Consider the following 27,543-nt stretch of genomic DNA (forward strand, 5'->3'; position numbering starts at 1 on the left):
GGTTTGGGTTGGAAACAAAATTAAGATCATCTAGTTCCAACAGCCCTGCCATAAGCAGGGATGCTTCACACTAGACCATGTCACTCAAGGCTCTGTCCAACCTGGCCTTGAACACTGCCAGGGATGGAGCATTTACCACTTCTCTGGAACACCTGATCCAGTGCCTCACCACCCTCACAGTAAAGAACTTCTTCCTTATCTCTAACCTGAACATCTCATGTTTAAGTTCCCTATAAATGAAAGATAATCATTCCCAAGCATATCACTTGTTCATGTAGGAGCGCCCAACCAACATGCACGCTCACCTTTTCTTACTGAATGCTAAATTGGATTGCTGGATCTGTAATTCCACTGCCAATAAGGATAGAGTTGCAGCACAGAGCTAATGACACAGGGCAGGGGAGGGTGCAGGGGTGATCTTCATTATGCATGATAAATATATAAGGTGCGTGGATAGGCTGTTTAGCCATGTGATGAGAGGGTACTGGACTGGTGGGATTACTATGGTGGGAGCCGCCTTTCTTTGCTGGGAAAACTAGTGTCAGCCTCAGAACATATTTTCACTGAATAACTCTAAAATATTCCAAATCCATTTATGCAACAAAAGATGTATGACCTGTGACCAAACCAAATGGGCATAAATGCGCTTGCCTTTCAAAAATTCAACATCAGATCTGTATAGCAGGCAGCAATTCAGCATCACAGTATCCCAACCACAGCTGCAGCTCCTGTACAATATCATTTTTCTGTTGCTAGCTTACTCTGTAAACAGAGAGACTCAAAACCATTTTAATTATAGTAATAACTTCAGACTGTAGGATCCAAGTGTTGTTAATAAATTTGTTCTATATGGTTATGGGTGGCTGTAATTTATTTAGTTGCAATCAATATTGTAAAATTATGTGAAATATATCATCATTAATTACTCTCCATATATTTCATCAAGACCATGGCAATTGCCATCCCCAGGGCATGATATAAGTAATGCTGCTAGAGCAATAGGGGTGCATTTTCATTATGCATATGTTTTCTGAAATGAGAGGATTAGTGTGATAACATTTCATTAAAATAGACAAGAGGGATATACTGTACAGTTAGTTACAGAAGGGAGTTTTTCAAAGAAGCAGGGGAAGCTGGTGATAAGGATCTTCAAGCAGAGTAGTCCTATCTGAACCATTTCAGTGTGCTCGATCTGCTCACACAGATGATATATGGACAGAGCAGTACTCCTTGGTGTTTTTTTCATCTGGAGCAAAGTGGCTCAATACAATTAATAAAGCTGAGAATAAAGTGGAGATATGACAGGGTCTTTTATTTATTTTTTTTTTTTAAGAATTAAAGGAAGTCAGAAATTTCCCACAGGGTTGGAATATTTTTCAGTAAAAAATAATAAAAGAAAAACAAACCCAAAACCAAATCTGATGATGAGAAAACATATTTTGGGGGAAAATGTACAATTTTGAATTTTCCTTTTAAAAATCTTTGTTTCTCAGCATTTTTGCCACATTTTCTCTAATGCCGTGCTTTATTGTGAGGAAAAGAAAGTGAAGGGAAGAGGTCGAAATTTTGGGGGTGTGGGGGGGAGGAGATGTATTAGAACATTAAATGCCTGTCAGGCATTTTTTATTTTTGTGCAGACCATTGCACTCCAGGAGTTATATCAGCAGGTTCTCAGAATCGGACCATGATCCAACTTATTTCTCACATCATATTTGCATCCCAGATGGAAAATTAAAGGAAAAGGTTATCTCCCCTGAATGCAGATATCAGCATTGGTCCTTGCATAGGTCATGAACAGATAAATAATGGAGGAACTCAGACAACATGAGTTTGGACCGCAAGCAGGAGCCAGCGGTACCCCAGGGACCGCAGGCTGGACTGCTGCCTGTCACTTTGCCATGTAATATATCACTGTCTGTTCTTTGTGGTGTGTATGGCTTTATTACTGTTGTCATACTTCAAATATCCATATTGTAGATTCATGCCTCATAATTTAGGTTCATACCTCCAGAAAGCAGCCAAGTGAAATTAGGGTTTAAATAATGGTGCTGAAAAATAACCTGCAACATCTTTACTGGAATGGAGAAATAGATTGCACAGCTCAACGTAACTGCACCCTTCCTGAAGGAGCTCAGATGAGTTATGCCTTTCGGAGGGTGTAATCCACTTTGATGTGGATATCTACGTGGTCAGGTGCCTGCTGGTCTAGATTTTGCTCTATGGGAAGAAATTGGTTCTCCTTACACCAGCTCCATATCAAATCTAGGACAGGATGGGCAAAAAGGGCTTGGGAAATGCACTGCCTCCCCATTTCTCACCACTGGCTGCTCAACCAGTGCAGCTGGCAGAGCTGTTTAAAATTAACTCAGATCAATCACACCTTACTGTCTTGTTCTCTTCTGCAGAATGGGAAACATAAAACCTGACTGTCCTACAGAAGAGGTGTAAAGTGAATTGAAGATTCCACACTAGTGTGAGACTAGAATAATAACTATAAAAGTATCTGCAGATGTCTGCTGGCTAGGGTATCCATGGGCGTGATGGCTGGGAGAGGCTTCAGAGAGAAATTGAGACTTCATGCCCATCTCTGCAGTGGTAGGGAACTTAATGTTTGACCTAAAATAATAATTAAAAGTTCCTGAGAAAGAACTGTGGCTCCTGTGCTCAAATGGGAGGGATGTAAAAATTGAATCTATGTCCTTCAAACTTTAAATTGGATTTACAGAAAAAATGCTCCAAGCCACAATATGTACTAAGTTTGCACTCCTTTTCTGGGGTGTCTCAGTTAATTCTGGAGAGAAAGAAGAGACGGTTATGCAGTTTAATTTTGCTTTGTTGTTTTTTTCCTCTTAAGGCCTATGTTGTTACCGATAAAAAGTAAAATTGCAGTTTTATTTCAGGATGAAAAATTCTGATTGCTGTTGTCTCACCTGGAAGTATCCTTTCTTCCAGTGCAGTGGATGCAATCATTGAGCTCCTTTGTTATTTTTCCCCAGCCAAATTCAGGCACTAAATACTACTGAAAACTACAAAATCAATTTCCAACTTATTATTTTGCTAGACAATGGGTCTTTGTTGCTTTTGCCCTTTCTCTTCAGTATATGTAGGAGTGCTTGCCAGAACATAAAGTACTCTCCAGTGACACACCACATTAATTCCAATGAGAGCAACAATTCCTTATGCATATTTTATGGCAAACAAATGAACTAATAAATTTTTTATAGACTGTATGCTGTGAAAAGTCATATTATAATTTAAGGATGGCTTTGGCCCACATAGCCCAGCAGTATCTTATAACATCACCAGCTTTGTCAGCTCAGCCAGAGTTTTACCCTACAGATAAATTGGTGAAGCCCTGAATTGCTGCAGAGGTGGACATCTGCAAGTACCTCTACATACTGGCTCTAAAGAGGTGACCATCCACGTACTTACTTCTGATTCTGTATTTTGCAACTCAGCCCAGCCTAAGTGGTTCCATTGCTCACTATAGCACAGTGAACAATGTAAATTAATATATACTGAAGTATAGGACTTTTCCTAAAGATATTGATTACAGGACTCTGCAGCCCACACTGGTGATTTATTCTAAGTATTATCACAACCTGAGTATGTCCAGCAGTAAGGGGTGGTACAGGGAGCGTGGGATGTTGGATTTGCCGATGCAAACTGTCATATCTCTGCTGACGTCTTTATGGCAACAGATGTAGCTGCTTTACAGAAACCCTGTGTTTCTCTAAACTATTTCCTTCTTGCTATTTTCTTTTCAATGTAACACTCGTGGATATTTTGGTGTGTAGTAGGCATATTTAGAGGCCATTAACTCTTCATAAGCATAAAGAATCCAACCCTGGCAGTGATGGGTCTGAGTCAGTCAGTGTGCTCGGAATGGAAATTGTTTGCAATCGCTTTTCCACCTGTGCATGAATTTGTAGCTCCAGGCATTTCAATCCTTCTTGGAAGACAGAATAGCTTGAAAGGTTCTTTATCTCTGCATTTGTCTCTTCTTTGAAAATGACTTTCTGAAGTGGCAGATAAAACACCTGCACAGCCCTAAAAATGTCATTTTTAAGGCTTGAAATCCATACATAAGGCAGCCTAGACACATCAAGATGCAACATTCTTAATAACTAGTGATTGTTCCTGGACCATTTGCCTGCAGTAGCCTCTGTCTGCTCTGCCATGCTTCAGTTCATTAGGATGTCACTACTGTGATTTATGTATGTCTATGTTTGCAGGGACTACTACATAACCATGGTGAAATGGGCAACCAGCACCAAGGTGGCAGTAAACTGGCTGAACAGGGCCCAGAACGTGTCTATCCTGACGCTATGCGATGCCACCACAGGAGTCTGCACGAAGGTAGGAGAGATGAGCCAAAAAGTCACTTGCCATTGGTTGTCATAACCTGTGCAAGATGAAAATACTTTCAGTTATTTTACCTGGCAACAAATCACCTGACATAGATCTATTTTGGCAGACACAGAATATAAACAGTGTCTGCAATGTTTACTTTTGTGGTGGTGTTCTTGCATCTTCTACATACCCAGGAACAACGCGTGTAAGAGTGATTACTTGTTTTTAAATAACTGTATGCATGCATGAGCACACACACACATCAACAGTTTGTATCCTGAATATCTTTGCATCATTCCAGTTTAATAGGATTATATATATCTAATGGCATTAAAAATGGTTCATGCTTATCTACCTCCATTTTAATTATAGTTAATTAATCCCTCCTATAAACACACTAATGTAAATGGTGTATTCCTATAACCTGTGTATTACCAGATGCCATCTTTTAAACTGGCATAGGTGTTTCCACAGCAGAAAATTTTCCTTATATAGCCATCCATTGAAAATAGGGTGCAATACTGTGCATAGAGCACCATGCAGAGTCTTTTCTTAACAACTTTCATTTCAACCTTTCTTTATTTCTTTATGTCTTTGGGGTATAATTTATCTTGTGGATTTATGTGTTTTGTCTGTCTGAGTAAAATGCTTTCTTGAATGAGAATGCTTATTCATGAGGGAGGAGAGACAAGGAGAGCTGCCATTGGATTACACTCCTAATGCACATACTTAAACAGTTTCTTTGTAGTTCTGAACAACTTTTCAGACTCAATCCAACTGCTTCCTGCACTGACAAGCAAAATGTGATACATGAGAAGTATGGTATTAATGATCTTTTTCTGTTTTAGAAACATGAAGATGAAAGTGAAGGCTGGCTGCACAGACAGGTAATAATGATCTTCTCTTTGTGATCACAGTTTTGGTAGTTTTTTGTTTTGTTGTTTTTTCCCCAAAGATAAAAACGGATTTCCAGACCTGAGAAAGATACTTCAGAGATGGCATGATGTGTGTTCTAGAAAAGAATTTCTCAGTAATTAACAAGTTCTTGTTAAAGATGCCATCTTCACTGAGAGAGCCCATGGTTCTTAGCCTGCAACTTATTTGGATTTAAAAGAGATGAAAAAGCTGATGCTGGTGCAGACTCACCCACTGACAATATCTCTGTAAGACTTGTCAGCCTCAGAGTTGTCCTTCATACCCTGCTTTGAGACTAATGATTTTTAACAGTGTTTCTTGGTGTTTCTTCTCTGATCTTCTAAGCAGGAAAGAAGTGCACTATTGAAAACAGAAGATCAAAGGTCAATTTTACTAAGACAGCAGAGCCAAAATCATGCAGATAGGACTTCAAAGTCACTTAGGCTAAATTTGACATTTTTCTCCGTATTACTACTCTGCAGCTATTTGCAGATGTAAAAAGGTAAAAAATGAAAGTAAATTGTCAATGGGGCAGATAAAACAACAAGAGCTGATGTTGATCATGGAATGGGGAGAAACTGGATGATGGAGTTTAATATCCTGTTTTACCAGACAACTGTGCCATGTGATTCTTCTGACACTGTAACTTAGTACATAATACTATTACTTTGTATGGTATGTGCTGCCATTCCCCAAATGAAATAAAACAAAAATGAAAATAGATGCTAAAAAAAGGGGGGATATAGAAAATTTAAACCCGCAAGAAGTTTTGCTTTATGGGATTTACCTTTTTGTGTGTGTGTGTGTGTGTGTGTGTGTGTGAAAAAGGTTTGTTTTATTGTTTGTACATTGGTTTGGATTTTTTTCCAGCATATGCCTGTATAAACCATGTAGATCTCAAGCATGTAAATCTCTGGAAGATCATTTATAACACTTCCCCAGGAGTCAGTTTGTGAAGGGACCTCAGATTTGACTGAGCTGTTCTTGAGAGGGAAGCTGCTGATACCAATCCGGCCGCAACACTGGACTGTTTTTCATGGGATACGTGAATGCCAGACAGGGAGCAGCTTGTCAGATAAAGATCTTGTACTATATTTTTCCAAGTCCAGATTTAAAGCATTTCACATTTTTGTCACAGCTTGTTCAGAAGATCTGAGAACCTGTAGAAGTTGCAGTACATCAGTTCACAACAAGAACAATGATCTCCTCTGCTCCAGTGGCTGTCCTACAGCAGTGGGCTATGTCTCATCCAGATAAAAATTGATTTTACAGAGGAAATAGATTTTGTGCTCAAAGAATTTCAAATAATCGTTTATTGTTATACTCAGGAGTAGAGTCAATGTGCTGCAGGACAGTGTTGGCTTGCATAGAAAACAAAACCTTAAAACACAAGAGAAGTCAAGAAAAACTTAAATTGCTCATATTTTGTATCTTAAAAAAATCCTAAACAACCAAACTTCACAGGCTTCATTTATTTTATAAATTCAAGGATAGTTTTAATCTTTTCACCACTATTTACTGAGGCCTCCATTAATGCAATATACTGGAACCTGTGTTTTTACACTGCTGTGATTCTTTGGGCATTTGCCTACTACATGGACAGTCATTGAAAGATGGTGCTTTGTCCTGATTAACTGTAGTAAATGATCTGCCAGTCCTTAATGGGCCTGCTCGAGGGAAATACAGTTTGTTTTACTTCATCTCCCAACAGCATGTATCGAGTTTGAGTTTAGAGAAGGATGTTCATTACAGCCAAATGAGTCAGACATCTCAGTACTAAACTAAGATAACATTTGCTATGGACTTTGGAGACATTTGATAGTACTCTTCAAAAGCTTTTGTAAGAGCCTGAAGAATTATAGAGCTCTTTCACCTGTATTTCTGACAACAAAATTACTTTAAATTCTAGTTTTTACTGAATATAATTGGTGATAATATGATTGCTAAGATAATTATGTTTTCTGCAGTTACCTTTAACTCTATGTCACATTAGTCTAGAAAACTGGAAAGTTGTTTTCCTGGGCCTGTGCATGCATCTGATTATGAGAATGATGTGAAAATGTTCAATGCTAGTGCGAGTCCCCTAACCTCTTTAAGGAGAAGATGAATTACACATTAGGCAGCTACTGAAAGAGCTCAGGAGTGTGACTCAGACCAGGATGAAGACTCCTCGGTTAAGACATTTTAGTATAGGCATATGCATATGAGCCAGGTGCTCTGTAGACAGCCATTATGACAGGTAACTGCTTGTTTGACCAGCTTATTCTATATGCCTCATTGGCCAGACTTCCTTTTGAGAAGTACCCCAATTTCGAATCAGTAGGACCAAGGAATCTAACTGCTTGCCTCATTCGTTAAAGTATTTCTTCAAAGTATTCCATACATCTGGTTTGAAAAGTATACATGAGTTTTGCTTTTTTGCATGGGAATTGGTGTGCATCTGGCCTTCCTGGAATAGGGGCAAACTTCACAGTAGGCAGGGAACAGGAGGTGAGGAGAGAAAAACATCAGTATCAATAGTTATTCACCAGGGATATAAAGTAGTCTCCAAGGATGACAAGGTTGACTTTTTTCAGCTGTCTGAAATACTGGGAGTTCCAAGATAGGGCATATGACCCATGAATTTGAATGTTGTTGTTGTTGTAGTTTGGTAACTCAGTGACATTTAATAGTCTGTGTATGGAAGGTCATAGAAAATGATCTCATGTTCTCTTCTGGGCTTAAGTTTGTGAATGAATTTTGTTGAAGTCCAAAATCTTTGGAGAGCCTCTCTCCAACACAGGCAAATAGAAATACTGCTGTCACTGTCTGCGTAGCTGAAAAATAGGATAAATAACTCAAAATGTAATGAGAAATATATAGTATGTATACAGGTTTTGCTAGAAAGTATCTGTCACTCCTTGTCAGATGATAGGGCCAGTGTTTACAAAGATTTCACTCCAGAAAGAACAAGCACATGTTCACCAAAACTGCCTGGGGATTTTGAAAGATTTTACTGCTTTTATTTATATACTTTCTTCTGCACTTCTGAGCACAAGAGCCAGACTGAACTTCACTCATACTTTTGCTTAAATATATAAATTCTTTGAAACAGTAATTGTAGCTGTAAACAGTTTTGTTCCATTTTTGATGAAGAAGCCATTTTCCAGTAGTGCCAGCAATGGTCATACACAGACAGTGAGTCAGCAAGGGAGAAAAAAGACAATTTCTAAGCACCTGCTGAAGATAAACTTTACTGGCATTTTAATTGGTTTATTATTTAATTGTGAATGTGGCCTGAACAAATTTAATTATAAACCAGGATGTAATTCTAACTCCAGCAAAGGCTGTAGGCTTTGACATTGACATTGGCAGGATGAGCAGATTACCACAAAATTGTTTAGAGACGTATAACCTCCAAAACTGCCTGCATGGGCTGGCTGGCCAACTCTGATAACAATTCCTTTGGGTTCCATTTTTCTTTCCGTTTTTTTCTTCTAATTCCCTAGTGTTTCAGATCATGTCAGTCTGAAACTAAAGACTTCTGATCTGTCAGAAGGTTGAGATGTTGAAAACCTCACACCATTTTTCTTTTATAACTCAACCCCCTTTCCTTAATCCTGACAGCATGATGACTCAGTAATGATTCTTACATGTAGATAATAGATGGTATGAAATGAAACTTTTAAAATAAAAACAGAGTTTAGAGAACCTTACAAATAAGACTGACATTTTCATCTTTTAAAGCCCTTTGGTCATATAACAACCCCATAACTGACGTAATGTTGCCCAAAAGACAAAGGATGCAGTAGAAATTGGACCCAAAGCCCCATAATTCAGATATCCGAATTAATCTGCCAGAGCTAATAAAGCAGCTTCTGGCTACAGAAGCTTTGGTGCATAAATGAAGAGTTCTGATTTGATTCAGTGGAGGGGAATGAAATCCACAAGCATGGGCTTCTCTCCAGATGATAGCCATGTATTTTGGTGCAGGTGCCCTGGGTTCAGAGATGGCCATTGGTGTGATACACCCAGCCACAGATGAGCATCGGGCCAGGGAGGCTCAGCATTTCCCCAGGGGCTGAGGGTGGTAGGGAATGGAAAGAGATCTTTCCCCTGTACCTAGAAGAGGAGACGACTTCATCGTCACAGTAAAGCCAATATGCATTTTTAAACACTTTCATGAATTTCAACAAAAATGTTTACCAAAATGCAGCATTAAAAGCATTCATGTCCCACCTACCTGTTTATCAGAGCTATGGCACTGTGACACTTCCAGTATTGGGACATTTCCCTGAAAGAATAAATACCTACAGAACAAAATTATTAGTTCTGGGGTCTTTAGGATTGGGTTATTCAAATTAATTCATTTTCTTTTTAAAATTTGAGGGTGAACCAGAAGAACATAATTCTCATGGAATTATAATTGTTAGTCAATAGTAAAACAAAATTTCAGAGAATCTGCTTTCTCACTGATTTCTGTGAGGAAATACGTGGAGTCCAGCCAAAAGCATGTGAAGCAGTGTAATCTAGAGGAGAAGGAGGCAGACAGCATGTTGAACCATGACAGCACAGACAGACCAGTTCAAAGCTGCAACCAACAGTGCTGCAATATGAGAGTTTGACCCATGTTAACATGTGGGTGGTTTAGGAGATGCTGTACTTATGGGTCCGCGTGGCTTTCACACACTCCAACTGACCATAAAGTAGGTAATTTCTCTTTCTAATGTTTGTCCCACTGCACGTTTGATCATGCACATTCTCGAGGTCAGAGACACTTGCGTACTGCCCACCATCCTGCATGCACCTTATCATTCCTTCTTCCACTAGAGGAATCTTCCTCAGGTGGCTGCAGATCTGGTGATGCTCAGTGATCCCTCTCCAAACACAACTGAATACACTCCACCTTTCTAAAAAAAGTTATTCCTTACTCCAGGACTTCATGACCCTCTTTAAAATCTACAGAAGTTCAGACTGCGTTTAGGATTGTCCTCTCATTCATACTTATTCTGCCAAATTTGGAATAAGCTTCTGAGGCCCTCATTGGTTTCTTCTTCTCCTGACCATTTGCGCTGACCTGTGTTGCTACAGGCTCATCCTTTGCACAGTGATTATTCCTTCAGCTCTGAGGATGACTGGGTAGTCCTCAGCTCCAAACATCCTTCCTCCTCCACCCTGGGGGCAATAGCCCATCGCAGGTGAGAGCTCTGGATAGATCTGTTTTCTGAACTCAGCCACTGTCTGTTCACACAGGACTCAGAAAGGCAAATGGGACACTTAGTCACACTTACTTAGTCAGATTTAAGCTTAATTTAAGCTGCTGTGTAATCAATGATTCAAGAGTTTTACCTTACTTTTTTTTCTTCCTTATGCTTGAGTCAAAGAGCACTGAGTTATTGCTGCGTGCAGCTGACATGAGAACAGCTTTGTCCTTCATCTGTGCAAAGCAGAGGATTTCTGGTAACTGGTCTTGAATGTTTGGGTAGAATTAATTTGTATGAATAGAGATCTAGCTGAGCAAGAAGACAAGAAGAGCCATAAAGACTTCAGAAGTGCCCCAGTGAGCCTCCCCTGTGCTTCCTCTGCTCCATCCCTATCTTTAGCAGACACAGCAGCAGATGGGATTTAGGGACAGTGTGTGAGCTGGCTGCTTCCCATAGTCCAGTCCTCTCATATTTCACCACCATCTACAATAAAATGATTACAGACGTTTGAGACTATATCCATGTCTATTCCCTTTAGCATCTGTTAATGAATCATGAGTTTGTTCAATCTCTTTTTGTACTTTCTGATACCAGCTGCTCCCATATGCCTCCTGTGGCAAAAGCTTCCAAAAATTCCCTACCTGCTGCACAGGAAAAGTATTTTCTTGTACCAGCATTAAAGTGATCTATTATTTTCAAGGAGAGCTCTTCCATTCTGGTGTTTTAGGATTCAGTTAATAGTTAACCAACGGCTCAAACTGTTTATATCACATGCAGAATATTTTAATTACATGCCCAGTGTAGCTCCCTACGGTATAAAATCCTGTTCCAAAAGCCTGATGTCCCCACCATTTGCCATCCAGGATAAGTCACCATCTCTGTCAAGATCCTAAACCAAGTTCTGGGCTTATTAATGACTTGTCTTTCCAGCAACAGGAATATGCAAACAGGCTGCCTCATAACATCAACCGAGTGCTAAAGCCTTCACATCTGTCATCCATGCCATGTACCTCCTTCCCCTATAACTCTGAATGAAGCTCAAACTAATCTGCATAATGCCTGCTCTTGCTGGCAGAGATGTATTGCTGGAATATATAATGCAGTAGGCACAGATATAGAAATGTCAGCTGAACTCATTGCTATTTACCTCAGTAAAGGAAAACCTGTCGAACAGAAGGCTCTCCCAAGTTATCACAGTTGTTTTTCAACGGGGTTTCTCCTGTAATGAAAGATATTCGGAAACAATATAGAGTTTCATGTTTCAGGTTCCAGAACAATGTCAGAACGAAATGAAACCATAATTTCATGCAGCTGCAACAAGCCATGAATGGATTTAAATATACTTGAAACCTAAGCCAGGAAAATAAGAAGGAAAACAGTTTGAACACTGGTTTAACATCTATGTCAGCAGCACTGGTTGAATGTACCTTCAGCAGATTTGCTGATGACATCAAGCTGTGTGGTGCAGTTGACACGCTAGAGGAAAGGGATGCCATCCAGAGGGACCTTGACATGCTTGAGAGGTGGGACCATGTAAACTTGTTGAAGTTCAACAAGGCCAAAGCCAAGTGCAAGGTCCTGCACCTGGGTTGGGGCAGTCCCAAGAACAGCTACAGGTTGGGTGATGAATGGACTGAGAACAGCCCTGAGGAGAAGGGTGTGTTGATTGATGATAAGCTCAACATGAGCTGGCAGTGCATGCTTGCTGCCCAGAAAGACAACCATATACTGGGATGCATCAAAAGAGCATGGCCAGCAGGTTGAGGGAGAGGATTGTCTCTCTGCTCTACTCTCATGAGACTCAACCTGATGCACTGCATTCAGCTCTGAGGCTCCCAACAGAAGAAGGAGGTGGATCTATTGAAGAGGGCTCAAATGAGACCACAAAGATGCTTCAAGGGCTGGAACACCTCTCCTATAAGACAGGCTTAGAGAGGGAGGCTTGTTCAGCCTGAAGAAGATAGGACTCCGGGGAGACCTTAGAGCAGCTTCCAGTGCTTAAAGAAGGCCTACAAGAAATCTGGAGAGGGACTTTTTACAAGGGCATGTAGGGAAATGGCAAGGGGGAACAGCTTTAACCTTACAGAGGGTCTGTCTAGATTAGATATTAGGAAGACGTTCTTTACTGCGAGGGTGGTGAGACACTCACAGGTTGCCCAGAAAAGTGTGGATGCCCCCTCCCTGGAAGTTTTCACGCCTGTGTTAGATGGGACTTTGAGCAACCTGGTCTAGTTAAAGGTGTCTTTATTCATGGCAGTGGGGTTGGAACTAGATGATCTTCAAGGTTCCTTCCAACCCAAACCATTTTGTGATTCTGGGATTCTACTGCAGTGTTGATAAATCTGATAAATAGTGGAAAACAATCAGTGAAGAACTGGGAACACAGGAACACAGAGTTAGAATGATACATTAGCTTATAAGAAATAAAAATGTTTATTTCTTTGCTGTAGAAGTTTGCATTAGCCATAAGTCTCCCCTTACAATCAAGTTCTTGCTGGTTCAGTGTGGTATCTTGATGCATGCCAAGCAGAAAACAGGGTGTTTGACTAACACTGAACCAAAGGAAGAGACAGAAAAGGCTGAACAACAGTTTCCCTGTTGACTGCCCTTGAAATAGACAGATCCACAAAGCTGGACCAGAGATGTCGGGGTTCAGCCAGTCCCCAGAAAAGACTGATTTCACAGGAGAGCTTCAGCACAGGTTGAGCTCTTGTTTTAGTCCCAGCTATTCAAGATTCAGAGTAGAGGATTTCCCTTGGTACAGTGCTACTGTGTCACACCATATGGACCATCCTTCTGCTTTCCCTTGCAATCTGATGTTCAACCATCTCTTATAGTAAAGACTTCCCATGTGTCTTGGGGTTTCTCTACAAAAAGAAGACAAAGACCTTTCCAGGAAGTGTTTGCATGCCATATGTGATGTTTGCTTTCCTTCTGCTGAGTCTCTTCTCTCTCTGGTTGAAAGTTCTAAGCGCCCAATAAAAGTCAATCATCAGTTCAGCTGGGAGCTCTGTGTCAAAGGCAGTTTTGGAAGATGTCCTCCCCTTTGTAAATAATTTACTGAAGTAAATAAGAGATTAGAGAAAGACAGCAGTTAGATGCTGTTAGTTGTGTTTCCTCAAGACCAGGAAGAAATCAGTTCTTCCAGACGAGTAAACAGGGTTTGTCACACTTGTGCCAGCAAGGTTCATACCATTTCTAAAGGCTTTATTCCAACTGATCTGAGCAGTCAGCTGTATATGTGTACTTTCTGCTTTGCAAATGGGAACTGACTTTATAGCCAAGGAACAATCCTTCCTGTCTGTCTCCCTGTCTTCCCACAGCTGAAAGGTGTCTGCTTTCCCAAGAGCAAGAAGCAATAATCTTCAAAACTTTCTCCAGTTTCCAGTGAGCTTTTTGCTTACCTCAGGTTGCTGTTAAAGAGCACTCTCTATTTCACAGGGTGGATGAATTTCACAGGGTTTTGCAGTGCTGAGCAGTTCTAAATACAATAAATTAATAGTAATACATCACTTAATTTGCTATTTACAGAATGAAGAGCCGATTTTTTCCAAGGATGGTCGGAAGTTTTTCTTTGTCCGAGCCATTCCCCAGGGAGGACGAGGGAAGTTCTACCACATCACCATGTCATCATCACAGGTGACTCATGTGCTATCACTGCTTTGGATCTCACCAAAAGCAAAAAGCAGTAAAAAGTAGTAATTGTGCTTGTACTGGTGGAAATGTGGAATGTGGATCTGGGGCATAAAAGAAAACCTTCAGTGATGCTTTTTTGGGCATATGATAACAAGAATTTCCAAATGAGCTACACAGATGAAAAAAGTCAATCAACTGTCCCTTTCCAAACAATATAAATGCTTTGTTTTGTTTTTATAATGCCTCTTCACTTGTACGTAAATAAGTAAATTCCTGCACTGCCATAATGGATTCATCAGGAGGTTTTCAGCACACTGAATTAGAGGAAGGGGTTTGAAGCTGTTCTGTGCTGGATTCATCCTATTATCTTCAGTGGAGTTATAGTTAAGATGATTTTGACTCTATTACTTCTGCAGATTCACAGAAAGAGCAGCGGGAAGGGGTGGAAATTGCAGATGCATGGTTTATGTTTAATAGGCAATGGAATCAAAAGAGCACCCTTTTCTGGAAGAGAAGCTTTGCTCAGGTATTTTCTTTCAAGAACAAAGAAATCTAATTCTATTCTCTTTCTGGCAGCCAAATAGTAGCAGTGACAACATACAGTCTATTACATCTGGCGATTGGGATGTGACAAAGATATTGGCATATGATGAAAAGAGGCATAAAATGTAAGTAAACTTTGCCCTGGCAAATCAGTCTTCCTTTGTTTAGCCCTTGTTTGTTACAATGGTGTTGTGCATGCATCTGAAATATATCAGCATAAGGAGGTGGAGGTAAGAGAGCATGAGAAGCTGTCCCCATGTTATCTTAACCTCTTGTACCATTAATGTATTTTGTTTTATTTGATTTTCTCTGTATAGTTCAAACCTCTCTTTCTGTGACTACTAAATGCATTTGTGTAGATGAGTGATTTCTCCTGCTGCAACTTCTGATATCAGCCTCTGAAGGAAAGAAGTCTGTTTTCATTGACCACCTAGATAGTTTTAGAAAGAATCTTTTCTTGACCTGCAAAAATGTCAATGGATTAGGAAGGAAGTATTTATGTAGAATGCAAAAAAAACCCAACCCTTCTTCACAGTTCCCCTTTATGCTTGTAAAATACCTTCTGTAAATGTTTTCTTTTAAAAATACGTTTCAAGAACTTACATAAGAAAAGATTTGAAAGGCTTTCTGGAATCTAATACCATGAAAATTCCAGTCAAAGTTTCAGGTGGATACAAGGCTCCCACATCTCTCTTTCTTGACATCACTGAGCAGCTGAGTTAAAAGTCTCTGGAATATTATAAACTTTAAATTATCACTAAGAGCACAATGTTCCTTCAGGGTTTTTAAATGCCCTCAATTGCCAATAACTTCAGTACGATATAAGGGTCTTTAGCACATGGCAGACCTATATGGCAAACAAGCATCAAAGTCTTATTTGCATTTTAACTGGCTAGTCAAGCAGCAAATGCCACATACAATTTGAGGAATCAAGATGTACATCTAAACAAGTGCAACTCATCAGCCAGGCTAAATGTACTGACATTTTATTCTACCCATGGATGCTACATTTGCTCCTGTGGTCTGTCATTACTCACATGAAATGCATCTGGGGATCAGTCTGGATCCTGCACACCAGCCTGAGTCAGCCACCTCCAGGAGCACCTCTCTGTTACTTTGAGAAGCTGTCACCACACAATAGGGCATTTGCTGTTTAGCCAGAAAAGCAGTTCACCACAGTCTCACCACAAATCAAGGACAGTAAAAAATTCTTCAACTTCATACTCTGTCTTACCTGAAAATCCAAATCCCTTTTTCAAAGAAGACCTTTCCTTGGGTTTTGCATTGGACCCCAATTAGCTATCTATCTGGGCAAAGAGTAAAAAGTGGTCAGATAAGTAAAAACTGGTTCTAGAGAAAAAAAAGGAAATGTATTTAAAGGATATTCTGAGACAGAAATCCTGAGGTAAAAATGTGAAGGTCTTTCATTTAATCACTTGATCCTTTTTGATCTGCCTATGACCCAAAAATTCCCATGCTTGTTTTAACTGCAGTGCAGCCTATGACGTCCTTGCTTGAGCCTCTGTGTTCCCGTCTATGTTTTTTCTAACTCAGCTTAAACTTTCTTTGCCTTTACATGATCAGGAAAATGGTGATTTAAAGGAACATGTTGTATAAGATACTTGTAAAATACCTTTTTAATTATACACTTGCCTTTCGGGTTTCTTTTCCCCCCAGTTATTTCCACAGCACAGAAGATTTGCCAAGGAGGCGACACTTATACAGGTATGGGCTTTACTAACTTCACATGCAGAATGTCCCATTTTTTCAATTTTACATGAGCAATTCCAATAGAAACAGATTCTTATATATTTGTCTTTAAAGGCATTGCAAGATCTTGCAATATGTCACTGGAATAGGAAAAATGGCATAACAGTAGTGAACAAAATGCTTGACATTTGGAAATGTTTTACACTTAGCAATTTTTCATTTTAATGCAAATTTTAAATTGGTACCAAGATTGATAAACTGTCACAAAACTTTCCAACAGAACTGCTTAACACTCGAAAGAATTTGGAATGACATAAACTAATGATAGAAACTGGTTCTATACTTTCGGGTAGCAGTTTTAACAGAAATTCGATCACACTTCGCATCTTCACGATCTTGAAAAGAAATAACAACATGTTATGTTTGCAAATGTTTTTCACAATCCCTTTAGTATCCTCCCTATCTGTGTGACGGTTAAAACGTAGGTTTGTAGTAAGCTGTAGGTAGTGTAGCTATAGGGAAGTATTGTGGGAGCAGATTACAAAGGAGAAGAAACCCAAACTTTTAAATGTTCATTTTGGAATCATTATTCCAATTGCCCTGTTTTTCTTCTCAATCACCCTCCTGTTATCGCAACATCTTCGTTGAAGGGCAGAGCTTGTGATAGCATCAGTTGATAAGGGACAGTCAGTGTGTTTTCCTTCTCTAACATGATGTCATCCCCTTTTCCCTCCATGGGAAGGAAACTAGAATGAACTAAATCACCTGTAATTGAATAATTTTTCCTTTTGAGATGTCTATGTCTGTTTAATTCCATGCTTTTTTGAGTAGCTCAGCTCAGTGTTTATTTTCTTAAGAAAAAAATATATATATATTTTGACCATTCATTTCTATTCAAATAAGAAAATCTCGTTTTCAAAGCTGTGTCCGGACACAGCCGTTCAAGAGCTGCTGCCATGAGTCAAAGTGCTTCCAACCCCTCACCCATCTTGACATGCAGCTCACCCTGGTGCTCATTAACCTCACCTCCCCAAAATGTCAATGTCCTTGACCGTACTTTGATTACACAGTGATCTTGGCCGTACTTCAGGTATCTGATTTCCTGTGCTGGGTAGTTCAACTGTCTCTCATCCCAGCCCAAGGGCGTCAGCTCAGCAGCAACCTTGGCATATGGACATTGACAGAGCACCACTGGAGCTCTGACAGCTTATATCAGATGAAGATCTGTTTTTGGGGGGGTTTTTATCCCTTTTTGTGTCTCATTTAGTAGCTTCAAATTGTATTTAAATCATGATCTGAGCCTAAACAAGAATTCAAGGGCTACTCAGGTCAGTCTTTGTGGCCCTAAACAATGTGCTCAGCCTCATCTCCTTCTACCTTGAAATGTTAGCAAAAAAACACTCATCTGCTTTACAGTCATGCTGGAAAGATCCATTAATTATGGAATTTTTAAGCATTTTTAAGCTTCCATTTTTGAAGCATTTTGAAGTTTTAAAATGCTGTGACAATGCAAAATGCTATTTAGTAATATTTGCTAATGATCTGTAATTCATTCTTTGATACATAGTAGATTCTTACAAAACACTTCTGAGCATATGGACACACTACATTACCTTATTAAGAAACGCATCCCGAAGTGTCATCTTTCCTTTCCACCTGGATGTTATAAGGGCAACTATTTAGACCCCAAAAAAGGGCTCTGGCCTCTGAGGCAGCTGTAGCAAATCACACCAGGGGAACTGCATGAACTTAAAGTCCTTTCCAACCCTAACTATTCTGTGATTCTGTGACAACCAGTAAGAAACTTAACTTAAAGAAAGCAATTCCAGCCCTTTGTTGTTTGTTATAATGTTAAGTAGGTGTAGAAATACTGCTCCATTGTTTCATGCCTTCATTCACCAAACTGTGACTTCCTCCTGTGGAATTTCAACCACTATTTTCTTTTAAAAACTATAACTTCCTTCATAACCACCTGACCTTGAACAAAAAAACAACCAAAAAAAAAAAAAAACTAAACCCCCCCCCCCCAAAAAAAGACATCAGTATCCTGTTATATATTCTCCATTCAGGCAAAATTTAAAAAAAGAGCCATTACTGTGATTTAAAGTCAACCAAATGGAAATGCTTAGTCTCTTGCTAATGCTGGACACATTATATTTATGTCCTTGTTCTAATGACAGGAAGGTTTAAGTAATGTTATTTTCAGATAACATTTGCTCAGTGACCTTCATGGACTTGTATTAACTTTTTCAGTGCAAGCACAAATGGGAACTTCAACAGACGGTGTCTGTCTTGTGACCTGATTGAAAACTGTACTTATTTCAGTGCATCCTTCAGTCGCAACCTGGAATACTTCCTACTGACATGTGAAGGTATGTTGGATTTTGTTATTGCAGTTGTTGTGCCTAAGGACAGGATTTAGAGGCAGCATTGATATCTCGGATATCCTGTGTACCTGTGGGCAGCTTTGAAAGACTGGCCAAGCATCCTTAAGTTAAAGTACCAGTAAAATCTAGATGACATAAAACATCAGAAGGTTTGTGCGAGAAGACAAGCTGGGATTAACTGAGGTGTCTGGGACCGAGGTCCAAATGCATCAACTTGTACCAGGACTGTGAACAGGGGTATACAAAGTTACGATGAAAAGACAGTTTTCCAAGATCATGGCATTTCGCAGAAAGCATTTAGCAGAAAGCTAACTAATGTACAATGCAAGTGCAGAATATCTAGTTTTTCACTGCTCTTTCATCATAAATTTGCCTTAACATGGAGTGATCTACAGGTCCAAAAGAGATTTTCTATGTTCAAAATGCCTTATAGTATCCAAAAGCCTAAGAATAGAGAACATTCTAAAAAAGTCACAAAAATCAGCTTTCTCCAGCTGTTAAAACTAAACAAAGAGCTCCATAGCATTTAATCCTATGTAATTTAGTTCTATTTAATTATCCTAAATTGCACACACAGTACATACACATCAGTTGTTCACTATGATTGAAGCTGCCCAAATGCCTGCCTGCCCTCTAAAACAAGTGTTGCAAAGCATCAAGCAAGCACGAAGTGCCTAATTTTCAACAGCTCAGTAGAAAACAAATGTGTGTGACAAAGAAGAGTGTACACTGTCATTAAGCAACTAAGTAGTGTCTCACTGAACATCAGTGGTCTGTTTGGAATGTCTGGACTGCCTCTTCTCTGACTGGCAAGTACTCATTGGTGCCAGTAACTTTTGTGATAAACAGAAGGATAAGGAAGTATTTGAAATGGTAAAATGTGATATAACCAGGATAATCAAAGTAGATTGGAAAAAGAGAATGGTTAACACAATACTAAGCAAAACGTCTGAACATGGAAATTTGTAAATACATGTTCTGTCCCAAGAAGGTGAATGGTATTTGGGATGCAGTTATAGATATTCTAAAAAATACCTGGTAACACAATACAGAGAGGTAGCATTAACTGTAAAATGGACTAATAAACTTAATGGACTACTGTGTATCTTTGAATCTATAGTTATGGCAGACATATGCAGAGAAGTGTCATTTCTCAATAAACATTCAGTTTTGTTGTAAATGTTCTTATGCTTATGAAAGGTTTTTTTCTCTTTAAAAGAAAAGCCCTGTGTATTTTTCTCTGCTTGTTTTCATATGAAGAAAAGGTGTTAGTGGCTATTAGGGATGGTATTCTTTTCTTTGTACCAAGGTGATTAGAAGCATTGTGAATAACAAGATTAAAATTCCTACAGTCTTATCAGCATTTAGGAGGTGATATATTTGGATTGCATTGTATCTTATTCACAAAAACCTGCAGTGATACCTGAAGAGATTAGTGAGGTTTTGTTAGTGTGTACATTAATACAAGTACACTAGATAATGATTTTGCATAACAAGCTGTAGGCCAGATTTTTAGCTGTTGTAAACAAGACCTCCATTATGAAGTCATTAAAGTTAGATCTGTTTACAGATCTGGGTTTGCTGAATGTATCTTTGTCTGAATTTTCATTATACAGGACTAAATTCTCAAACTGTAATCTCAGTGTAGCACAAATACAGTCCAGCTTGAACTATGGAGTTTATGTCAATGCCTCCATTCTGATACCTTTGCAAAATACATATCCATGAGCAAATAGAGATCTTGCTAGGATTTCCATTTTCAATGATTTTATGAAAATACCAGTCAGTTGCATTTGGTGGAATTATTCCTTATTTACATAACTGTAAAGTTCCAGTTCCAGTATAGGTTGGGGAACAACCTGTTAGAGAGCAGTGTAGGGGAGAGGGACCTGGGGGTCCTAGTGGACGACAGGGTGACCATGAGCCGACACTGTGCCGTTCTGGCCAAGAAGGCCAATGGCATCCTGGGGTGTATTAGAAGGGGGATGGTTAGTAGGTCGAGAGAGGTCCTCCTTCCCCTCTGCTCTGCCCTGGTGAGACCGCATCTGGAATATTGTGTCCAGTTCTGGGCCCTTCAGTTTAAGAAGGACAGGGACCTGCTGGAGAGAGTCCAGCGCAGGGCAACTAAGATGATTAAGGGAGTGGAGCATCTCCCTTATGAGGAAAGACTGAGGGAGCTGGGTCTCTATAGTTTGGAGAAGAGGAGACTGAGGGGTGACCTTATTAGTGTATATAAATATATAAAGGGAGAGTGTCACGAGGATGGAGCCAGGCTCTTCTCAGTGGCAAACAATGATAGGACAAGGGGCAATGGGTACAAACTGGAACACAAGAGGTTCCACTTAAACTTGAGAAGAAAATTCTTCTCAGTGAGGGTGATGGAACACTGGAACAGGCTGCCCAGGGAGGTTGTGGAGTCTCCTTCTCTGGAGACATTCAAAACCCGCCTGGACACGTTCCTGTGTAACCTTATCTAGGTGTTCCTGCTCTGGCAGGGGGATTGGACTAGATGATCCTTTGAGGTCCCTTCCAATCTCTAACATACTGTGATACTGTGTGATAACTGAAAATAAGACTTTCAACTTTTTTGCTTTCAGGCAGTTTACAGGAACATTTCTTTTTAGCATTTTTTGAGTAGGATGTGTCTAACTTCAGGTATCTGCTTTGGTACGCTTACAACAGTCAGCTGTCTTTGGTTCCTGGTATACCTGATGAGGTTGAGGTCAGTGGAAACATCTGTTCTGGCCGAAGTGCAGACTTCTGGATAAAAGTACCCATCCTGTCAGACTTTGGGCATACAGCCAGGGCAGAGCTATTGTGATCTGATGGAGAATCACTTTGGATCCTCTAATAGGAGACTTCTTTTTCCACACCTCCACAGGTGCTTAACTAGGGCTTGGCCTTGGCTCACTTTCCCAGGATATTATTTTATTCCTTATAAGCAGCCATGCTCTAGCATCTTTTTGATAAGCAGGAAATCCTATTTATTCATATACACATATAACAAATAGATGGAAAAGTTACTTGAATGAGGATACCCCAAGGAGTCCTTCTTACCCTGCAAGTTGATCAAGCAGGTAGAGCAGCAGAAGCCCACCAGAACACACAAGTATTTACTTACAAACATCTGTTACCCAAGGGCTTATGCCAAGAGTTCCAACATCTGCTTCCCCCACCAAATCATTGTTGGAATAGATGTTAATGACCAGAAAGTGGCAGACTACCTACTGCTGTTTGGTACTTTCTTCTCCATCTACATTGTATAAAAGCACCAGCTCTTGCTTTGTACTCTGTGATTGCCTATAGAAGTGTGTTTGTAGCGTGACTTGCATATGACTTTATGTCAGACCAAGACACTTAGACAGTAACTTCCACTATACTTCAATTTCACTCTATCCCTCTTTGCTAACTAGCTTGTGACCTCCAGTTGCAAACTTCACTGAGTTTAGAAACACAGACACAACTGTGGCTCAGCTTAACTTCTCTAAAATGGATGGCAAGCTTTGTAAGATTTGATTAAGCAACTGATGCTTATAAAGTACTCTGTGGTACTTCAATTAAAGGCAATGAAAAGGGAAAAAATATATCTTCAGTTAAAAAAAATATATCCCAAAGGTGAAGAGTTGGAAGTTTTCTACTCACTGCTTTGGTACCTTAGGGGCAGCATGTAATTATCTTAAAGAACTTTTTGCTGTCCTGCAGACTATGCTTAACAGCAGTGCTACCTGGCACAGACTGAAATGGAAGAAGTATGATATAATAAAAGGTAACCTCTCTTTCAAGAGGACAATGTAATTCTTATGTCAGGAGGCAATATTTATTGCAACCACTCAGTCCCAGAAGGCTAGTTACCTTATTTTTCATCTAATTTTATATGCTCATGATTGAATTATTGTTGCAGGATCTAAGGAAACATGATGCCTTGCAGACTACTGTTAGATTATCTCCTCTAGACACTGTTGAAAAAGCAATATGTGCTAGAGCAAGGTCACTCCTATTGTCATTCTCATCATAAAATATGGGCTTACACTTCTGCCTCTTCTCATAAACCAGCACAGAAACTGTCAGTGATTCTCTCTAAGAAAAACAGAAAGAAGATCTGGATGGAAGATTTTGCTACTTTGTAAATAAATTTAATTGAGGTTGAGATTTTCTCATCTTGAATAGGATGTAAAAATCAATTGCATGGAGAAAAGGGTAAGAAAATACAAGTTTTGGCTGTGGAAAGCAATTTGTTCCTGTTTCTTTAGTAGGACTCAGATATGCACAGTGCAAGGCTGAATGACACCGAGCCAGTAAAACACTGAGGACCATTTTTAGGTGATGGCTTCTTCTCCTCAGAAGGCTGAAGCCTTATCAACAGCTACCACTATAGTGAGCTGTGTAGTGCTTTAGTATTTCCATTTTAAACAGATGCATGTTGTCTTCAATGACTCCTTCCCTCAATTCCAAGTGTAACCTGCCAGCACTATCAAAACTTGAATCCTAATGAGGTTGTTCAAGAGAGAAGAGAGGATATGCAACCATTTCTGTTGCAGGCTAATGTGTACTCTCACACTCCACGTGGCAGGTTTGCGTACAATGTCTTCACTCTCATAAAAGATCTGTGAAGTTGTTCAGAACTGGCAAAGATTTTCTGGATCCCATAGTTCAAGTCCCTGCTATTACAGACAGTGGCATCATAGCATCCTTTACATTAGTTGTTCAGCCTCCATCAACTGACCTCAGCTATAAGCTGATCTTGACCAGCTCAGTACAGTTGCAGAGGTGTATGGTTCCCCACAAAGGGTTAATGTTTTCTAGCTCAGACAAGAGGAATATAAAGGAAGACCTCTGGCACCTGCATACATTAATGCAATTAATGCCATTTAATACATGATGAAAATTATAAGGGAGAGTGTTGTTCATGGAATTCCTACCAGCCTGCTAATTAAAGTTCCCCATAATCATGCATTATCAGGAAGGGATTAATCATTTTTTAGGTATGACACAAAGAAAATTGGTAGTTACACAGATGAGAGAAGACTGTAATGAGGACTAAGAGAAAACTATTGTCTCATGCTTGCGTGGTGACTGGTGATAGAGAAGTGCCTTTGCCTCTGGACTGTATATTATCCTTTCATTCATTGACCACTTTGAAAAAAATCAGCTTTCACTTTGAGGAGAGACACCAGTGTAACAGAACTGGGAACGCTGTCTTCTTCTGTAGGTCTCAAGTCCTTCCTTCTTCTCCAGAAACAGTAAGATTGCTTTGATCAAAATACCATAAAATTGCCACAGTTTATCCTAGCTCTTTGAAGATTACCTCTGCTAGTACCTGTGTTTGTAGCTGACTGATAGTCTTTACTGTCAGTACTGAGCAGGTCAAATGACTTTAAAGATGTCTCTCTCTTTGGAGAAATCAAAACAGACTCTTCTAACAAAAATGAGGCAATATTATCACCTGATTTGGATGCCCTCTCTTAGCACTGTGGTTATTAGTAGCCTTGCCTAGATGCTGTAGATAGTAATCACAGGTAACAGGAATAAGGTCATTTCTGCCTTTCCTAGCTGGCAATTTTGTAGATGTAGAGCAAAATAATATGTTGTAACTGAGCTGTGTTTGATAAAATACCTAAAGAACCAACAGGAAAGGGATTTATCTGGTATACGTCTGCTTTTCCCCAGGTATGTCCTCTGAGCCAGCAGCAATAACAACAGCTCTGTAGCTATGCTACTGGCCCTTCAGTGCTGAATGATGCCTGGGAAATCTTCAAAGACAGGATTTATAGCGCTTAGGTGGTACCAGATAAAGTCCTGGTCAGTCCCAAAAACAGAGAACAAGTGGCGCAAAAAGACACAGCAGGAAACCTTTGCAATTTAAAGATCTTCTTTGAAAGTGATTGATGCTACTGAAGAAGCAACAGAACTAAATTACTGATAATCTGAGTCAAATTCCTCATACCACTGTGCATGTAATACATTCTGTCTGTGTATTTATGGGTTTTAAAGACACGTGATGCAAGTTTATTCTTTATAGAGGCAGCATTTAGCTTGAAACTTATCAGCTCCTCAAAGTGTTTCTTGAGAATTTAATTATCTTCTTTCCTCCCTCTTGGTGGAATATGGAAACACCATCTGGACATGGGAACACTGAGGAACATTACTTGCTGCTTCCATTTATTGTGTTTAATCTGAGCATTGTAAAGTACATTTCTTTTACTTTCCAGATTTTTGCTGGACTCAGAAAAGACTGTCACTACCAAATTTTATCAAATCATCTGCCTGTTTTTTGTGGCAGGTTGTCTTTACCTCACCATTAATCACATTTTAACACCAGAGTCCAGAACATGTTTTAGCAAGGTTCAGCCTTGTAATATGGAGAGGTCTAAACCCATGGTTTGCAATTGTTTTACCTGTCGAAATTTTTATGTCCTCTGATGTGGTCACAGCACAGGCTCCTGCCCACACAGATGATGCAAGTCTGAAGTGTATGGTAACACTTCTGAAAAATGCCCCACATACAGAAATTCTTAGTGTGCGTGAGTCTAAGCTACAAAAGTTATTATGTGAAATCACTAATTTATAATGAGGGCTGCTTTAGGAGAAAGCATCAGCTCATCATTTATGCTTGTTGGAACCAGGATGCAAAACAGGGGTCATATCGTTGGTCACTGCAGTCTTTCTAAACCCAGTCAGTGATTCCTAACTAGCACCTCTCCTGCTTTCTTCTAATAGTGTGGCAAGGTCTTTTTACTAAAAACCACTATCCAGCACTCCTGTGCAAAAGAACATTTAAAGGAAGCTGGAGGTGGCTGGAAAAATGGGAAAACTGGGTAATTAATGCTGCCTTGTATGCTGCATAGTGCTGTACAGCTTGGGATAAGCTCAGCCAAGAGCTGGGTGGGTGGGAACATCCTTTGAAAGGGCAGCATCCAGCACCATCACCATTGGTATAGATCAGCTCAGGGACATAAAACCCATGGATTTTTCTTTAAAAATATGATTAAACTTAAAATTCTTGGAATTATTTCTAGCACTGTGGCTATATTTAGGTGCTATTATTGTATAAAGACTTTGTCTTTTTTGAGAAAATCTCTTAGTATTATTCTCTCACGGGATTACCAGCTGATTTGGGTACGCTTGAATGGTCTCCAAAGAAAAGCTAAATTAAAACCAGTAAAGTGCTTGGATTTTTTGATGAATTTCACTGTAAGAAAGCAACATTTTATTTTGCCTGTCTTCTTATTGATTCAGCTGGTTTAATCTACACTTTCTTTAATGCTGAGTTTGGGGAACTTTTTTCCCTGAAAATCCCATAAAGTCCCAGAGGAATGAGCTTTAGTCATCACTTATCTTCACAAAAATGTGCTAGTTCTAGCATATCACTTATGAGAAATTTTTGTCTGTAATATTCACCACAAAAAAAAAAACACCAGGGGCTTCTATGAGCTTATGTTCTGAATAAAAGTGTTTGAATCCTTTCTGCCTCAGTAAAGAAGATCATGACATTTGTCTTTCACAGCGAGTGTCAAATCTCATTTTGCTTCAGTTTCTCCATTAATATGAGGTGGCCATGGGATCATCACAAAGCCATTATTGGCAGTAATTTGTACATCTATGTCTCTTTGAACAGGAAGAGCTTAATATTATTTAATATCTGAGGATAATTCTTTATGAGATTTAGCAGGATACAGGGAAGAGGAAGTAGAAATTTTATTGCTGGGAAAATAAATACTGCAGTAAGTGTTTCATCTGAGTTATGGAAAGATGCGTAAAGCCCTTTGCAACCTTTCCCCAGATGATCATGCTCATGCTTTCACCAAGTGGGGAGCAGTAGCAGAGTGAGAATTAGTGGTTCGCCTGTGGCCACATCTTGAGTCAAGTATCATGACCCCCATTTTTTTCCTCATATTGCAAGACAGCCCTCCAAGGAAAAGCACCATTGGCTACTGGAATAGAACAGAAATGTGTCTATCTCTGTAACCTGTCTCCATTGGTGGATGGTGCTTAATTACCCTCTTCAGGATTTTTGCAATAATGTACCCATCAGGGACATGTCTGCTCAGCTCAGCTCCTGCAATAAGAGGTCGGTTCATGCCTTCAGGCAGGAGAATAATGAACCTCTTTATACATCTTTCTCTGTTCCATCATTTAATCAGGCCTTTTAACCTGTGCCATTTGAGCCAGGCCTACCATCCCTGGAAAGCAATGGGAAATCTGGAGACAGGGGGGGTTTACACTAACTATGGACAAGCAAATGCCATGAGCCATAAGTCAGTTTTAGGGTGTCTACCATTCAGAAAGTACAAGTTCATAAAGCAACATTTTGTCCACAAAACCTGAATACATTGCTTATGTATTACTTTACATATCACATAGACATCCTGCATATCACAGTCTCCTCAGCAGCATGCATGGCACCAGGTTGTTCTTAGTAGCTGTTATGCTCAAGTAAACATCAGTACAAGCAATAGTGAAAGTATGCAGCTTAGGTCTTCACTGGATACTTATGGGCTATAAGCCAACTCAGTATTTAGGCAAATATAATGGCAAGAAGTAGGTGAATTTATTTCTTTTTTCCATTTCTGTAACCAAATAATCATGTTACTTATATAATATTGTTAGATTCTCCAAATCCTGAGTTGAATGCAGACACCCATGGTACATATACTGTACAAACAAGTGGGTTTTATAATACTTGTTTTAATTTGTTGGCCTGTATCTAGACACGGAGAATTCAAAGACACATTTAGTAACAGTGGTCCAAGAAATCCTAACTAGCTGCAAAATGCAACTTAACACACATGGGTTTGATTTTTTTCTCTGTCACAAAC

The 27,543-nt window shown here is 39.5% G+C and overlaps 1 protein-coding gene across 5 annotated transcripts in view; it reads left to right on the forward strand.

Annotated features, from left to right (window-relative positions):
• DPP6 (dipeptidyl peptidase like 6) overlaps positions 1-27,543 on the forward strand; it is a 559,516-nt gene that overhangs the window by 500,963 nt on the left and 31,010 nt on the right. For all 5 annotated transcript variants that reach the window (XM_061349178.1, XM_061349196.1, XM_061349169.1 and 2 more), the window contains exons 11-16: positions 4,236-4,359; positions 5,202-5,240; positions 13,983-14,090; positions 14,664-14,755; positions 16,308-16,355; positions 18,594-18,712. In XM_061349178.1, the coding sequence (XP_061205162.1) occupies positions 4,236-4,359; positions 5,202-5,240; positions 13,983-14,090; positions 14,664-14,755; positions 16,308-16,355; positions 18,594-18,712 (530 nt within the window). The remainder of the gene's footprint in view (positions 1-4,235; positions 4,360-5,201; positions 5,241-13,982; positions 14,091-14,663; positions 14,756-16,307; positions 16,356-18,593; positions 18,713-27,543) is intronic.

The sequence above is a fragment of the Neopsephotus bourkii genome, unplaced genomic scaffold (assembly GCF_033783945.1).
Source record: "Neopsephotus bourkii isolate Nb327-2 ecotype Australia unplaced genomic scaffold, CSIRO-AGI_Nbou_v1 NB_53, whole genome shotgun sequence".
NCBI classification, from domain to species: Eukaryota; Metazoa; Chordata; class Aves; order Psittaciformes; family Psittacidae; genus Neopsephotus; species Neopsephotus bourkii.